We start from the raw sequence: 18385 nt of genomic DNA, 5'->3' as shown, positions 1-18385 counted from the left end.
CCGGGCAGTCCGGTTTCCTCCCACATCCCCAAAATTAATTGACAACTCTAAATTGCCTGTAGGTATGAATGTGAGTGCGAATGGTTGTTTGTTTGTATGTGCCCTGCGATTGGCTGGCAACCAGTTCAGGGTGTACCCCGCCTCCCGCCCGATGATAGCTGAGATAGGCTCCAGCACGCCCGCGACCCTAGTGAGGAGAAGCGACTCAGAAAATGGATGGATGGATAGAGATTTTGGAGCATGTTTGAGGAAATGTTCTGCCAATCACCAAAACTGGTGATTGACAATGGCCACTTTATTTCATCTATATAATTGTTCGAAATATCTTGGAAATTAGGATTAAGATTCAGCAGCAACTAAAAAGGTTTTACCCAACACCCGTTGGATTAACTAATTAACCGTGCCTCACTACTTTGATCCATATAGTGTATTTTTAATCACCTAAATGCCCTTTTTACTTGATTAAATACTTGCTCTTACAAATTTAAAAGCTATGATAAAACCAATGATTTGCTGCTGAAGAAAGTCTTTCACAGAGCTGCAGAAAACTGCAGTCTGCAATAATATACCATAATATCAAATACATATACAGGACGTCATATAAAAGCCCAAATAAATCAACTGGCACAAAAGATTTGTAGCTCTGTGGGTCTTGTTCATTTACCGCAGCCCTCTGCTCCAGATTGGCCCTGCCAAGAGAAATGACACTGTTCTTCCTCGACCCGAGAGCAAAGCTCAGCCTCTCTCCAGGAAATAGGCTCGCAGGCAGCGGGCCCAAGTCCAAGTGTCCATTCGGGGTCAGTGTGCAGATCTTTGGGTCTGTAAGAAAAGGCCAAGTCGAAAGGCTATTATGTATGAATGAACGTAAGAGCCAGAGACAGTGTAAAACATCGATTAGTCATTTTTCTTTTCATTTTTACCTCAGTGTTATTGCACATTGGTGGGCTGAATTTTAACTCCATTACTTTCAAGAATACATTTGCTAAAGTGACATAATAGCCGGTTAAGAGGGCCACAGGAAGGTCTAATCCAAGTTGAATCACCTCAAAAGAGCCAGAAATAAGCTTGTAATGGTGATACCCTGCCAGCAGGCTCTCCAATCTCTAAATAGTAAACACTTTAATGTGCTGCTACATGCTAATTTATTGAGTGTGAAGCTTTGGATTTTGCCAGGAGGGAGAAAAGAGAAGAGCTCTGAATAGAAATGTCAATTGTGCTCTCTAGACAGGAAAAAGATGCTAAGCTATGGCGAGAAAACTGAGTCAGAACAAAACAAGAGCGGTCTGTGTTGGTAAATACTGCAGTGTACATTTCTGTCATGAAATTTGGGTACAAAGGATAGAAGTTACATACCTACAACGATAATGACAATAAATAGTTACTTTAATTATTATTAATAACAGAGGCAATTGTTTGAAATACTAGTCATGTTAACAACAACCTCTCATGAGATTTAATACCTGAGAGATGCAGAGAGTCCTTCTGCTTATCATTGTCCTCAAAATTACAGGAAGATCTGTCATCATCAGAGTAAGAGCGGTTTGCATCTCCCTGTAGAAGAAAAGTAGCAGATTGGCATTAATATGTACAATGTTGTCATTACAAGCTAACTATAAAGTGTTATTGTTATATTGGTGATTGGATTATTTCATTGGTCAGTTTTGCAAATGATCTTATTTCCAATAGAGGGAGTTATGAATGTGGTAGGATTGCTTGCAAAATTAAAGGTGCCGTTCCATCAAAATCCCAATTTTTTTTCAGCTGTTTTATGGACGAATTTGACATCTATGCAGTTTGTCGATTGAATACAAAAGACGATAAACGGCATAATGGTTGCAAAACGACCCGAACAGATTTCTGTGTTTGTGATGAGAAAGTTTATAATTATTCAAGTACAGTACCTGCCCACTTTGTGGTTGCTACACGCCCACTCATCTCAGCAAAACTGACAACGCGGCTGCGTCATGTGCAAAGTTTTGCATCACCAGCCAAACCAAAGGAATATTAATTGAATGGCTTCAATTTATTCTTGGAGAAATTCCTAAGCATTTTAGAACTACCATTGTGCTGTGTTGCTGTGTGCCTTTTCGTGGAGGATTACTTCGTAAACGTACATAAGCTTTCACACATTGCTTGAAATGCATTTCCGAATTTGGAGGGAATGACCCAGCTGGGCAGCAGCCGCCAACCCATGCAAATAAAGTAGTTAAAAGCATACGTATATTGTGCGTTACAAAAATACTTAACTATATTTATAATGTTGAACATACAGTAACTGTGGGTTAAATAGCGAAGCTTGGGGTCATTGTCGCCAAAATATGGGCCAGTTACGTTATAGTGATTGAATGGGACGACCCTAGCAAAATATCCTCCTCTCTTTTATTTCACTTATGTCCGGTCTTCTGTGGGGTTGTGAATGCTTGGCTATGATATCGCCGAGGACCAATCAGAGCTAAGCTGTTCACCATGTTCTAAATTGAGAAGATGAGCGATCCAACCAATCAAACCAAAGCTTATTTACACGTTGCATAGTAATAAGAAATCCAGATGTTTCAACGGGCAGGCGAAAAAGACCAACTACAATAGTTTGAAAAAGGACATTCTGTGAATTTTCAACCGAAATGATCTTGCAAACCTGATAAAAGGACATAGAAGATTATTCAAATGTAATAATAATTGATGGAAGGGGACATTAGGGCAGTTACTTGGAGAAAATGTTAGTTGTAAACAGGGGAAAATAGGATAAATATTATGTTCTATCCAAAACCATTTAAATATTGCATTTTCAACACAGAATGTACTTTGCATGTCTGCCTCATTTGCACACTGATTGAGGAGTATCTGTAACATTTGCACAACCAACATTGTCCCAGATGATCGCACTACTCGTCACTTTAAACCGCATACACTCCTTGAAGTCTCAGCGCCCTTTGCACAATGGTCATTGCACCGGACTATTGCAATATTAGTCATTCGAACTGCTCTAAGTGCTAGAGGACTCTGCATCTTTTTGCACAATTGTTTTTTGTCAATGCCTTTATGTCTCCAAAGTGTTCTGTAAATTGACTGTCTGTTGTACTAGAGCGGCTCCAACTACCGGAGACAAATTCCTTGTGTGTTTTGGACATACTTGGCAAATAAAGATGATTCTGATTCTGATATTTGTGCAGTGATACTCATGTTGCTTAAAAATGTTCAGTTGAAATGAAATGCAGTATGATATTTTTGTCCATAACAAACTCATATACGGTTTTCTCTCACAGAGTGCCCGAAATATCAATAAATGCAATATTCAGAGTGCCCATTTTACAAACCATTTGTGCAAGGTTACAGCTTTGAATTGTGCATCAAACCTGTATTAATGAGGTAAGCATTCATGACTATGAATCACTGGTTGTGAAAGCCTGTGCTGTATCTTACCTCAGCTTGAAATCCCTCAACCAAGATGGCCACCAGTAAATTGAAAAGCACATAGTTTCCGAACGTCATCAACGCTACAAAGTAGAGGGCAGCACAGGGTGAGGTGGAAGCCATGCCATTGTACAAAACCATGTTCCAGTCCTCCTGAGTCAGAATCTACAAGCCAGTACACACACTGTGAATAATGAATTTTTCAACAAGAATATATGAATAGGTGTTAAACATCTGCACCTGAAAGACAGTGACAATGGCCCAGAGGAGGGAATCAAAGTTCTTCCTGTCAGGCACAGTGTCTCCTGCATCTGTCTTCAGACTGAACTTGCAACCAAAGATGTGCATCCCCAGGATACTGCAACAGAAGCAACATTTTAGGAATCTAAATATCTCAATCCTCTTCCTTCTCTATATTCATCTGTTCGCTGTCTCCTCACTGCCAATTCTTTGCTTAATGTACGTAGCTATTTTTAAAGACCCTTTTAAAGATAATTTCCTGAAAACATCAACGAAGACTGAGATGCAGTATTCAATTGTGGGGAAAAGCTTTGAATTGTTTTTTAACATTTCAGTTTTCCTGCAGCGCCGCATGACACACTTTGGAGTCCGGCATGAGTCCTCCCTCTCCCACTATATAGGAAATGAGCGCCTTTGTTTTCCAGCAAAATTGTGAGTTATACGTTCAGATATAACTATTTTTCCCATTTATACCACTAAAGTGTGCAGTTAGCTAGCTAGGTATTTCTACACCCCACAATGTATCTTCCTTGGCTTCCATAATTTACAGAACAGCTTGGTTTTGGTTTTAATTCCCAAGTGTTATGTATTTTGTGTGATTTAGGCTACTGTAATATGTTGGAATTCAAAGCACTGTGGGGTTTGTAACTACCAAGTGTAGTGTGAGCCACAGGCTGAATGGCATGTGACGGGCGATATGTTTAGGAAACGGTTAACTTTCCCTGAAGCTCGGCACCCAGTTAGCTTGTGAACTAGCTGGTGTCTAGCGCCTCCCGTTGCGGCGTGGGAAAAGCCCTGCGACGACCTGGTGGGATATATTCCAGTCACCTGAGGCTGTAAGCGGATATATTTTCATAGATCAAACATATAGGGATGTGTTGGCATAAGAAAGATGTGTGGTAATCGATTGAAAGTTGAACAAGGCGTAGCTTCAGCATATTCAGCGGACACGCCCAGAGCATTTGATAGCAGAGAGAAAGGCTTGATTTGCCTCTTCTCTGTGGTGTGTCAAATTTACAAGACATTTATGTTCACTATACCGGGACTTTAAGCACTGTGCATTATTGCTCATTAAAAGGCCATATTATTTAGTTTATGTTATGCTCCCCATAGGTACCATTCAATTAAAACTGAGCGGAATTCTCAAATCTGATGGGAAGGCTAATCAGACAGGCTCAAAATGTCCTGTCATAGATTTACAAGTTAAACTACTATAAAGATTTGGCTGATCGATTATTTTGACGGTCAAGTGGTCAGCAATTTACCCCGCTGTGTGCACATAGTTGGGATTTCTCTGTGCGGCATCTTTCGACGCACTGTTGTCCCTCACCTTAAGTGCCAAAGTGTCTTTCACATTTTATAGCAGTTTAGTTCTTTACAGCCTGCAGACAGTCAAATTAGAAAGAACATAATCTTAACTTTTATGGTCAAAGGAAAGTAAGGGCAGCCAAAGAGAGAATTGCTGAGACATACAGGACTTTGGGAAATTATGATTTGGCTCTTTAATAATTAATATAATCCTATTCTGTTTTTAGGCCTTTGACTGTATGTCGGCTTGGACTGTTGAATGACTGCACAGGACTTTGATCTTCTATTCTCTCAGATGACGTTTTATTTTGCAACGCAATTTATTGCTGGTTTGAAAGGCTCTTGAACAAGACATATTACAATATGAAGATATATGTACTGTAACTAAACACCAAAGCACAAACATACAGTGTATTAGATGGAGCCTTTTGATACCTGAAGATGAATATGAAGAGCATGAGCAGCATACAGAAGGTTGCCACGTTGTCCATCGTCTTCATCAGAACCACCAGCTGACGCCTCAGGGCGGGCATGAACCTGACCAGCTTAATGACCCGCAGCAGTCTGAAGGTCCTCAACACTGACAAGCCGCCATCCGCCTGGCCGATAATCTCACACACACTGCAGTGCACCAAACATTCATTCGGTTGGAGAAAAGAAGACAGAGGTAGAAGGTCAGAAGGTAGAAGATGAGAAGTAGAAGAACGGTTTAGTCTTTAATGACTCAAGTTTAAGGGGTGAGAAGTAGTTACTAGTTCATAAACAATGAAACAAAAACAAATCTCCTTCAAAACCTGATGATGACGATGATGCCATCAAAGATGTTATAGGGGTTCCTCAGGTAATCAAAGAAACCAAAGGCTGTCAGCTTGAGGATCATCTCCAGGGTGAACATGCTGGTGAAGACAATGTTGCAGATCTCCAGCACATTGGTCAGCTCCTCTGGCTGGGTATTGGAAACAGAACAAAACATTAAATAAAGAATGCTCAGCTGAGGAGGAAGGAGCTGAAAGTCATGATGGTTATCAATGTAATCGTCATCATCAAGGAATAACTTTTAATGAACTCAAGATTTGACAACAATTAAATTTTTTCCCTCCTAATTTAGATTTTTTTGTAATCGTTACAAAAAATAAACACATCTTTCAATCAAAGAGCTCTGAAGCTAAATCGATTTTCTCCTCCAGTTATCAAAGATTGTTGTCAATATTGTTTTCATATTAGCGTTTAAGACCAAACAGCAATAGAGTACAACAAACAAATACAGTTCCGTAGTTCTTATTGCACACCATAATAATAGGTACACTTGAACTCCAACAATAGGTACACTTGAACTCCAATAGAATACCTATATTAAAAAAAATTACATGGTCAGTTTTTATTGACGCTGTCAGAGAGATTAAATTAACACTATGTTTTTTTTCAAATAGTGTTTACCCTTTCTGGCTACAATGTGGCCATGTAATATAGTTTTATACCACTACTATACAACCACAATAATAAACAGAGCATAGGGCGATGATATTCGAGTCGGCGTCGGCTAATCGCTGAGGTAATTTTGATTTTTGTCAACTTGCTATGCGTGCAACTGTTTGCCTTCCGCCGCCAAATGCAAGTTCCCTGTCGCTCACCCAAGCACAATCAGACACCTTCACTGCCCCGCAGATCCAATCCACGCCACGCCACTGCAGGATTGCTACTAGGTATTACTACAATAATAATAAAATAATAATTGTGCAGGTGTACCTAATATTGTGGCCAATAAGACAAACTGGAACAGTCATGTATTAGTGGTTTGTATGAAGGGAAGATCACATCAGGAGAGAAAAGGAGGAATAGGATCCTTGATATGAAGAAATAGCAAAGGCACCACAAACATTCTCATTTTGTATTCTGTTTGTTGTGTGATATGTACACGCTTACTTGCTTTATGCAAGCGTGAATGTGTGTTATGCATGACATGGATCACAAACTTTCTCTGATGCCGAAGACTTCCAGTTTCCAAGTCAGCAGACAAAACAAAACAGCCGACAAGCTGCGACAAAGTTGGCGGCGCATGTCAGAGGAAAGGTACACTCACACACCTCCATCCACCCCTTTAATCCGCTTTTTCTCCCAATCTGTCTTCATCCCCTCCAGCTCCCTAACTCCCCTTTTCCTTCCTTTTTTTTTCAAAGTGTCATTATCAAGGAGACCTATCTCTTCTAAATCAATATCCTCCTGTCGATCACAGTGGGGGAGAAGCGTGGTAGAGGGGGTCAAGACGAGAGGAGAGGAAAGAAAAAGTGCTGGAAGCAAATCAGTGTAAATGCAATGAGCTCAGTTGCAGCAATAATTTAGTTAAGATAATAATAAAAAAAAGTCTACTGAGACTACTGAGCACCACAGAAGCTGATCCATTTATCTGAAAACTGTTTGATAACACATCTGGAATGTTCCAAGCTCTATAAACATGCACTCTATCCAAATAGGAAACATTGCCAAAGTGGTGTCCCCCAGTGGCTTGTGACTGCAGCGTTTTGGCTAATGGCATGTTGGCTTTTGCAAAGGAAAGAAAAGCCAGAAAAATACTCCATAACACACATTCACGTTTGCCATCATGCTCACTGAATAATTATTTTGGGTTTGTTCACTTTTTGTTGTGATTTTCCTCTCACTCCTTAATTCAGTTTCAAAGTGAATAAAGCATGAAATATTTAACGACCATGCATATTGTATGTCCAATGTGTCTATTAACGATTTGAAGCTGATCCAAATTAGGAAATATGTGATCATTTCAGAGCCATTCTAGTGTTTGATACAAGTTATAATCAAGTGTAGTCATAGTAACAATAACAACTGCAATGTATTGTAATATATACAGTATATGGTATGCTGTATATTTACTTCCACATTGACACAATGCCTAAAGGTTTGCTGTGACATGACTTGCCACTCCAAGTAAAAAACAGTGACAATTAGATTTATTGACAGACTGTCTAGAGATCGGCTACATCACAGTTTAACAGCTCACACATCATCATTTCTTCTTTACTTTTCCAGCTTTTCCCCCTCTTACTCATTATCTGCCAATCCTCAAGTCATGTTCTTCATCATAGCCTTACATCTCCTTCATTAGAAGTCATCTTTTATTTCCTCTTCAGTGTCCACAATCAGTGAATGGTGCTTGAATATCAATGAATGAGCAGCAGTGAAATACGCAAAGAACCTTCAAGTCAAATATGCCAGTTTATCTTCTACAGAGATGCCTTTGATGGATTTATAAAGTGCATACATGTATCTAAGAAAATTCACTACAAGGTCTGTGTAGTATAAAACTTCTGCCTTTGTAACGATAATAACCCTAAAATCTGATTAACACTGTCTGAGATGTATTCATTTCACAAAACATTTATTATTGCGGTTGTAGTTTACAGGTGTGTAGAACGGATGTTGGATTTATCTCACCAAACATTATAATGAATAAACACAAAAGGAATGAAGACGTTGGTCATTTTACTCATGAGGAGGGCGCATGGGAGATTGTTCAGGTTACAGCCTCTCAACACGCTCTAAACAATCTCTCCCGTCGCTCCTGCATTTATTTGAAAATAGGGAGGTTTCTAAGTTTACAAGACATAACGTACTAAGCTACAAGACACAACACACTAAGGGTAGGGTTTCAAGGTGAAAACATGGCACCTGCCACGTCCCGGCCACGTCCTTCTCTCAGATGATTCCTGCTGAGTCATCTTCTTGAAGGCGAGACATCTTTCTTTCTAAACATTGTCCATAATACTAATGCAAGCTAAGCAAATAAATGATAACTTCTACAATATATCTAACAACGGACCTGCATCATTCTGTGAGGTATTTCTAATCCAATATTTTTCTCGACTCATAGCAAAATAGGATCACTAAAAGCACATTTAGAAATACGTGACCGGGTGGCAATCAAAAGTGAACAGCATTGTGCAAAAAGCAAGCAGTTTTGTTTTAGGTTATGGCCACATGGACACAGGCTATTGAAAAAAAAAAAAAAGATTCTGTTTCACACACAACTGCGTTTAATATCCTAGAAAACCGAGCTTGAGGAGAACTTTGGACAAAAAAAACATTTTCAGTGTTTTGTGCCTAGATGTGGCAAACTATTATTTTTTTTTTGCCTGACTCCTTAAACATATATGATGTAAAACTTTATTTAACAGAACATGATGTTATGACCTGATTTAATTTCATGCATTGACAGACGCACATGCTAATTAATAACAGACACAGGTGTCCCCTGCGCTGTACATATGAGTGCTGTTTTTAAGCGTACAAAGTACTTACGTGACATTAAGATAATGTAAATGTAAATCTACTCTTTCTTTATATAGGAATCAAGGCCTAAGACCCGTGAACCAAGGCAGTCGCTGTAGCTTTTTATAAGGTTTTGGATTGGCAGGTTATGATATACTGCAAGTCTTCAAAAATACTGCACCTGTGCACGTGCAGACTTGATCGTTCGTTGGTTTGCTTATTTGTCAGCTAGCAGGATGATTCAAAAACTTTATGGAGGTGTGGAACAAAAACCTATAACTCTATTTGGCTGAGGATATGAATAGCGGTGCAAAATGTATAACTTTATTTCACTTTTTTGCTGTTAGACTCCACTCGCACAGGGGGCAAGTGGGAGAGTGACCAGATGACACATTCAAATGGAAACTTTCACAATCAAGTACCGTGCATGAAAGTTGTACACTCTTGATATCAATTTTGCTCTTGAGCAGCTATTTTTGTTCCAGATCTCCTGTTCTAGATAAGGTTGGACTTGGTCCTGATGAGCACACACGCACAAAAATGGTATCATTTGGTTCTATGAGAAGGAGGGAAGCTCAAAGGAGATGCAAATAAAAGCATCTGTGCGAGTGTGCATGCAAATGCATGCGTTTCCACATATGAATGCTTTGAAATGCGTACACACAAACTCGTGGGAAATCGAGACGAAATATGCTGTGTAACCGGCGTCTGTCTCGCTCTTCCCATCGCCTCCCCTCCCCTCAGTCCTCGTTTATTTTTAGAGTCTTCAGAGACAGGAGAAAGCAACTATTCAGTACACTGTCAAAGAGTGCGGGGGTGGCCGGGAAAGAGAGGCAGAAGCGGGGAGACGCAGAGAATCAGAGAGAAGCCAAGACACTTGGGGTAAAGCAGGAAGGAAGGATGGGAGGACAGAAAACTGCTTGGAAAGCAGGAAGCAAATTGGGGTAAGCAGCATGTGAAGGGATTCTTCGGAGAAAATAATTAGAGAGGAGGAGGAGTTGTGAAATACAGAAAACCAGAAAAATCTGTTTACCCACACACAAATTTCAAGTGAATTTCTTTTGTACACACGGATGCAAGCACTGCATCACGTGCCTCCTGTGTTTGCATGTGCTTTCATGGCAGCTTTCTGCCTCACGTGCCCTCACACACCTGCCTCGTCTGCCTCTCAGAAGCACGGCTGATGTTAAAAGCCGGCGTGTCTGTCGCCGGGCTAAATGTTTCCACCTCTGTCAGAAAGCGTCCTGGTAGTGACGCTTCCCTCCCACACTGTCACACAGAAACATGTAGACACACGCGCACAGTGCACACACAGACACACAGTCAAGTGGATGTTCTGTTGGTAGAGCTTCATCAGCATTGACCTGGTTCCTCTGCTGAAACTGAGATAATATGTAGGAGTCAGGAAAGCTAATTTAGAATTAAGTTATTTGCAAACACGTTCATTGCCAAATGGCTGGTTAGTGTAATCCTTTTCCAGGTTAATAGTTAAAACTCACCAAAGATTGGCTTGAGCACATTGAAATCTGCTTACTAATGTGAATGACGTTAATTTGTGCCCGGAGAAAACCCAAGCAGTCACGGGGAGAACATGCAAATTCTACACAGGCGGGGCTGGGATTTGAACCCTGGTCCTCAGAACTGTGAGGCACATGTGCTAACCAGTAATTCACCGCGCCGCACATTTTAAAACACTCCAATAAAAATAAGAAACTAGATCATTTTGACCCATGGTGATCCAAAGTTTTGTTACAAACACATACAATTAGAGATTTATCCCAATAAAACTGTCACCTCCGCTGCACGCACACATGCATGCATACAAAAACATTCCGTAGTGTGGACGGCTATGAGTCTGACACTGTTTCCTGAAGTGGGATCCAAAATTACCTTATTAAATACCCGTCAGCAGTATTTATTGTCAATGTAAAACAATGGAATCAGTTCAGTTAGCAAATAAAGGTTTGAGGTTGTTGTCATTTCATTGCTTTCCCAATATGTCGGAAACAGCATAAATGCTTTTTTTGTGAAAGTACAGGCGAGGAAATAATTAAGGTAGGCAGGCCCCAGTGAGACTTCTCAGTCAACCTGGCCCCTTGCTTTTCATTGGTAGTGTTTTGTTTTATAAAAGCACTGCAGTATCAATGCTTCAAAAGAAGACATCTTACCTGATTGTGATGCTCGATGCCCATACTGATGGTGTTGATGAGAATAGCGATCATAATGCCCCTGCTGAAGTACTTGCTCTCCACGATGCCCCACAGTTTCCTCCTTATTTCATCCCACATGTCCTTACAGTGTCCAAAGCAACTCCTTTTCTCCTTCTTTTTCTTCTTCCCTTCATTAGCGTCACCCCTCTCCTCTAAGTGGTTCTCATCCTTGTCCGTCTCCTTCACAGCACCCCCCTCATCCTCATCGCCATTGGCGGCGTCTCCCGCAGTCCTTGGGCCTTCTTCCAGTGTTAATACACACAAAGGGCAGTCCTGTGGATTCTGAGGCACAGCCAGGCTGATGGAGTTTTCCAGTGGTTGGAAGTCATGGTCTTGCTTGCTTTGATGTGGACAATGGGATACTGCAGAGATTTGGACAAAAAAATAGTCATAGGGAGTGTAAAATAGCGCACGGCTAGAGGATACGCAGCCGGTATGATTTGCCGTTACTTATATCCCAAGATTCCAGTGGTGGGAAGTAACAAACTACAAATAATTCATTACTGTACTCAAGAAGATTATTAGGGTGTCTGTCCTTTCAGTATTTCTTTTTCTGATGACTTTACATTTACTACATTTGAAAACAGATATCTGTACTTCCTACTCCCCACTGCGTCTTGCAAATAATAGACATATGACTTTTTTTCAACCTCTACGGATGCAGACATGATGTAAAAAAGACATACTGTAAATAGAATCAACTGTGGTTGAGATCTTGATTGACTGATCGATTCAGATCTTGGGGAATTTTAAAATGGAAAAAACGGAACAAAATGTTTTTTTCCCCTCGTTGTTCCAAGTTATCAAATCCGTTTTATTTTACATATATTTTTTTACTTTTGTACTTCAGAGTCAGTACTTTTTTACTTCGACTCAAGTAAACGAGGTGAATCAGTACTTCTACTTTCGCCAGAATCTTTTTTTTTACTCTTGATGTGTACTTCTACTGAAGTACAGAGTATGAGTACTTTTACCACCTCTTCAAGATTCTTTGTGCAGCACTGTCCATCTAAACATGCCAACAAAAAGCAGAGGGAACGAGCACATTTCACTCTTAAACGTAATGTTCCTTCCTGATTTTGAATGACGGCAAATATGTTTATATTTTATGGGACCTTAAAACCTTGATATTGGTATTATTATATAATGATGCTAACATATAACCACCAAGCATTGTGATGTAAGGTAAAGTGGAGTCTGACTTTGGACCAAAGTCAGGAAAGCATGAGTGTCTGATGCGTCCAAAGATTATCCTGATACTGGAGATTATCGTTTAGTGTGTTACAGTTGATTTTACAGTCCGTGATCTGCTCAGAAAAGATGGTTGGCAACTCAAAATGTTAAATGTTCAAACTAGTTCTGATCAAATATCCTGTTGTCAATCCCAATGATGTCCGAGCCATAAACTCTGTGAGTGTCTTGTCCACAATATAAATAAGAAGAGCTGGCAAGAAATTACTGCTTGAATTGAGTTGCAAAATAAACAAAACGTTAACCTATCGTCTTTTCGTTTTCGGTCAGACTAGCTGCAGTGTGGCTCTCACAGCTCAGTCGACGTACTACATGAGGTTAGTTGGTCCGGGTACTTGGTCACATTTGATTTGATTACGCTTGACTTTTGGTTAAGGCTTTAAAACCCACATTTTCTCCCTCTGTATCCGGACAGTGTTTGCCTGCAGAGGTGTCTACAACATTACCTGACACTGGGCTCTCCTCTTCTGTCCGCCTCATCGTAAATGCCTTGTATTCTGTGTTGTGGTTTAAACTGAAGTGTTTCACAAGGTTGTTGTGCTGCCACAACTCCTTATAAAACATCACGAAGCACGTCTTGGCCTTTTGTGAAGCTGAAATAGCGCCATCCATCTTCGCTCTGCTATAGTGTACTTAATGACTAAATGCGCGCACGCATTACGCTTGGGGAGGGATCGGGGGTGGGGGAAAGTACTTCCCACCAACCATGTATCATTTAATCAAGTTCTCAATAGTTTAGTTACTTTCCAGTGTGTTCAATATATTACTTAAAATGCATGCAGTATCAGAAGTATCGATATTTTGATTTGAGAATCGATTTTAGAGCAGGAAGCTGTGGTATCGGAGTTGTCAATATTTCAATATCAATTCACACATCACGACTGTCAGCTATGAGGTCTCCTACCCTCCAACCAGAAAATATCCTTAAGGTAAGATTGTCCCATTTAACAAGGGTTACCATGGCTTTTGGAGGGGTCCCCAAAGAGTGCAGCCCTTTAATTGTAACTCAAGTAAAGGTAATTTTCAGTTCCCATATCTTACTCACATTTCGGTTGCCTCGAATGGTGCCTCTCTCCGTTCTGTTTGACTCCGCCTCGCCTGTTACCCCTGCCTCCACCAGCAGGCGGGGGCTTGCCCCTAAGTGTGTAGTAGAGAGCTGCCGATCTCCGTCTGGCCTTGCGGAGGACGTGGCAGACCAGCTGGAAGATTTCCTCGTAGCAATCTCCCGGCTCCGCCATGCTGGCCAGTGTGGATGAGGATAGGCACTGTGCCCTCTGCTCCTGCATCAGCTGGTGCTCCCGCTGCTTGGTCTCTGAAAATTGAGTGGCGATGACCACCAGGCAAAGGTTGATCATGAAGAAGGAACCAACCTGCATGAACACGGGGGGACAAACAGAAACATTTATTCACTTTAAACACAGTGTAGTAAACCCAATACAACATTTGGAGAATCTGACAGTTACTCTGGCCAAAGAAATAAAGACTGACTTGTTTTCACACACTCACTGATTCTTATGAAGTATGTCAATCCGCCTGTAGAAATGTTAGCACACATGCTAAAGGTCTTAGAGGGCTGACTTCCTACCAAAGCGACGCTGATTAGAGGAGACAGACAGAGCCAATACATGCCCAAAGCTCAGCTCTGAGTTGGTCGGTCTTTTTCACTTCACCTTGATCTCTCTTAACTTTTTGTCTTTACAAAATAATCTTCCTAAGAGTACTTGTTCCTTTATTCTTTCCTCATCTGTACTTTATGGTTCATGGTTACGATGGATCCAAAACAGAACTCACATCCTTGACAAAAAAATGAATCTGACATTTTAGTTGTTGGGATGGAGTTAAAAAAATAAAATAAAATAAAACAAAAACAGCTTTGAACGAGCAATAATCCGTAGTTTTGATGTTTTAAACAACACAGTACATAATAGGAAAGCTACTGATACATTAATTGGGATTATATTCTATATTAAATTCTTAATTGTTTTAAGTGTGAGGCTGGCATTTACTGTATTCGTGCACATTCTGCGGAATGATTCTAAGGTATCCTAAACGCTATACAAATAATACTTTGTACTTTGTGTGTTGGATAATTATATACTGTAGGGTATATAATTATCTATAAATATGTAAGAGAAGGTAAAAGCGAAAGTAGAAGGAGAGTAGAAGGACAAAGAAGGAAAAACACAAGAAGGGACCTTTGTGTGCACGTGTGTGCGTGTGTGTGTGTGAATGTGTGTTTGTGTGTGTGTGTGTGTGTGTGTCTGTGTGTGTGTAGCATGGGAGGTGAGATACATCTGTGGCCTGTGGGTCAAACAGTTCTGCAGGTGTGTGGGGCTTTGATTCCCCTCAGCCATGAGTGCGTGTGTTTGTTTGTGTGTGTGTGTCTGTATGTGTTTGTGTGTGTGATGTGCATTTGATCACATCATAGACAGCTTTCTGCATAATAAGAGAGGGCAGTCCAGTACCAGCATTCTGAGGATCACTGCATTATGCATGCAAGAACCAACACACACACACACACACACACACACACGCACACACCCTCACACACGCACACACACGCACACAAACAAATTAAGTTGGCGGGCTTTGTTTGCAGCTCATTGTTTTTGCGCTTTCAAGCAGTTGCTGTCAAATGCATTTATGTCTACACATCTACACGCATACACACACTTCCTAACAATTGCCACCTTGTCAGCAGGTCTAAATGACTTAAAGCCATTTACTCTACAAACTGATGCTAAGACTGTCACCTGGCTGCACACATGACTTACTAGATAAAGTGCCAAAGAGACAGGAATGATGATGCATTTGATACTCTGGAGTTGAATTTTCTTTTATGGGTCTTCGATCAGGGAATCCTCACAAGGAAGCCCAAGAGGCAACATATTTATATCAACGGATCATTTAGCTGAAAGGGAGCTGTGTGTTTATCTTGCTTTTAGATGCTGCGAAAGTCAATGTGCTTGGTGTAGTGAACATGAAGCAAATACTGAAAGTGAACTGATACAATCTTTGTGAATATAATTCACCTAATATTCATCACTTTTCAACATAAGTTGGTTGCACAAGCACTCATATTAGTCTATGTTTTTTTTTCCTTGTCTTTTTTTCTTTATTGGGATACAGAGGAAAAACATGATAAATGTATTACTTACAATAATGAGTAAGATGAAGTAGATGAAGTTGTAGAAGGAGTGGGCATCCATTACATAATACATGATCTCTACCCAGCCTTCCAAAGTGATAACCTAGGAGGAAATGTTGTAATGGGGTTATGCTGATCGACGTAATACAACAACCCTTAAAGTAGAGGTAATGTAGGATGCAGAGAACAGGTTAAAAAAAAAAAATACCTGAAAAATGACAATCCAGGCATAGACGATGTTGTCAAAGTTGATTGCACCTTTGTGGGGGTTACTGCTCCCTGTGTGGCAGCGGGTGTAATACTGATGCCAGTTGATGCACAGGCCCATGGCATCACCGGCGGCGCTGCCGTTCGCCATGGGCTCAGGACTGAGACCCAAAGCTTGTCTGTGTAGCGCATCCTCCTTGTCCAGGCAACACGTCTGGCCTCCTTCTCGCCTCGCGGGAACGTCGGAACACGACATGATGCCGTTGTCAGATGCTAATGAGCAGATGAAGGGGCGCTCGTCATCCTCTTCGGGTCGGTAGTACGGAGGTGGCGGGGTCAACCCTGAATAGCTGAATAGAAAGAAAATAAGATAAGCAATTAAGCTTTTACATTTGACTTTTTAAATTAATTTTGGCATTTAATCAGTCATTCACACATAGTTGTTTTATATCTTGCAAACTATCTCTTTAAATAAAGCACAATTAAGCTATAGAATGTCGATGTGTGTGAGAGGCAGGAAGAAAGGGGAAACAGCCTGACCTAGCAGTGAACTTGCAAACTAGATCTAAAGCTAATGAAGCAAAGCAAAGGCATGCTGACAAGTGTGAAATACAGGTGGGGGATCATGGTTCGGATCAGGACATGACAAAAGGAGTGGCCGAAGAGGAATTATCCCATAAGCAGGGGAATACCTCAAATTCCGGAAGTTATTTTTGAAACTTTGCACCAGCTCTAACAGAACTCCCCTTAAAATTCATAGAAGTGACAAAATGTTTTTGTAATTGCCCTTGCAATACAATCACTGTCATTGAATACAGCAGTACCCACGTTTGTTCATTTCTGTGTATGCTATGTTATGCATTGAAAAAGAAAATGCACTTACAGGCTATTAGAGGGCGAGCCAGCAGTTTTCAACTAAATCACTTTTTGTCAGATTTGTTAAAACTGTTAGTATAAACCTCACGGTAGTACATTTGTAAAATAATTGGAAAAAAAAAATCCTCTTTGGCCCCATCTTGTGCCTCTAAGTTGATTTTTAAGAAATCACCACACCCAAGGAAGAACAACCAATCAGAGACAGAAGGCATGACTGACGAGACGTCAATAATGTGCCGTGTACTCGCAGGCACACCCCGCAGCCTCGCCTGTTGGCTTGACCTTCAGATTTGCTGAGGTTATGTTGGAATATCCACCTCTGGAAAATCTATGGGGGAGGGATTTAGTGAAGTGAGGCTACGTTTAAATCTTATTAGCGGTTTTAAAACTGATGGTCATGACACCCCTAATTGGAAGGAAATTTTAGCCAATCTAAAGACTGATGAGAGTAATTTTCAGAAAAGGAAAACAACAACAGCATCAATGACAACGGTAGATAGATAAGGGAAAAGACCATTTACAGATCTGGAATTATGGCGTGGCACTTGAACATACAGCATACAGTATTAAAAACAAAAAAACATTTTGTGATCTCTGTTGTGGATGAACAGTTAAAAAAACAAAACACACACCAGTTTTTTGTAATATGACGGCCTCTGTCTGGTAATGTTTGCCCAAGGAATTAACTTCACTATTAGCTTAGCTCTCTGAATGAATCGCTTCACTTTCGTGGGATCTTTAAATCAAATATTGGGTACATCTCCACATGAGCAAAAAACAATAATACAATAACAATTCAGTTTCTGTCAGAAAGAGCAAAAATCGAATGCTGGTGTGGTTGTACTACAACAGAGGACCTTATTTGATCGGGGTTGTGATGGCAAGCTAATCCAACATCACCCTTTGAGATGTGTGGGATTCTAATAAGTGATGAAAGATTACTGATAAAAGAAGCTTGGGAATGTATAATGATAAGTGAAACGCTGCAATCTTCATATTTTCTTGCACTCTTTTTCCAATGCGTACATACTGTACATCAGGTTTATTGAGAAATGTTCTAGTACAGAAATAACCACGCATCACAATAAAAAAAAAAAACACATTGCAAACCAAATAAATCAAATGACAAGCACACAATTGTAGATGTGGTCCTGTAAGCGGCAGACAACAGATTTTTTAATCATGTAAACTAAGTCATGTGGAAAGTGAATATGATAGTATGTAAGTGTGTGTGCCCGAGCATGAACTCAGCGGAAAAGTAGATGATACTCTCATCCATTGACAACCTCTAAAGCAGCTAGACGAGTGTCTTTAGCTGCTACTTGCCTTATAACTCTCAAATATGAATCTGACTGATTGCCACCACCTGGAGCAGCGCACTATTACCTGCGCTGTCTCCCATAAGTGTCACTTTAAATGGGCACATACTAAAATATCTATCTTTCACACCACG

General features: G+C 40.5%; 1 protein-coding gene across 1 annotated transcript in view; it reads right to left on the bottom strand.

The window, feature by feature from the left end:
- LOC133414365 (voltage-dependent T-type calcium channel subunit alpha-1I-like) overlaps positions 1 to 18385 on the bottom strand; it is a 149923-nt gene that overhangs the window by 36893 nt on the left and 94645 nt on the right. The window contains 10 exon segments of the mRNA XM_061699653.1: positions 665 to 819; positions 1461 to 1551; positions 3421 to 3576; positions 3652 to 3769; positions 5395 to 5580; positions 5754 to 5905; positions 11409 to 11812; positions 13747 to 14071; positions 15860 to 15952; positions 16058 to 16406. Coding sequence (XP_061555637.1) covers positions 665 to 819; positions 1461 to 1551; positions 3421 to 3576; positions 3652 to 3769; positions 5395 to 5580; positions 5754 to 5905; positions 11409 to 11812; positions 13747 to 14071; positions 15860 to 15952; positions 16058 to 16406 — 2029 coding nt within the window.

The sequence above is a fragment of the Phycodurus eques genome, chromosome 16 (genome assembly GCF_024500275.1).
Source record: "Phycodurus eques isolate BA_2022a chromosome 16, UOR_Pequ_1.1, whole genome shotgun sequence".
NCBI classification, from domain to species: Eukaryota; Metazoa; Chordata; class Actinopteri; order Syngnathiformes; family Syngnathidae; genus Phycodurus; species Phycodurus eques.
Note: the sequence above shows the minus strand (reverse complement) of the source record. Positions and strands in the feature narration are given on the sequence as shown.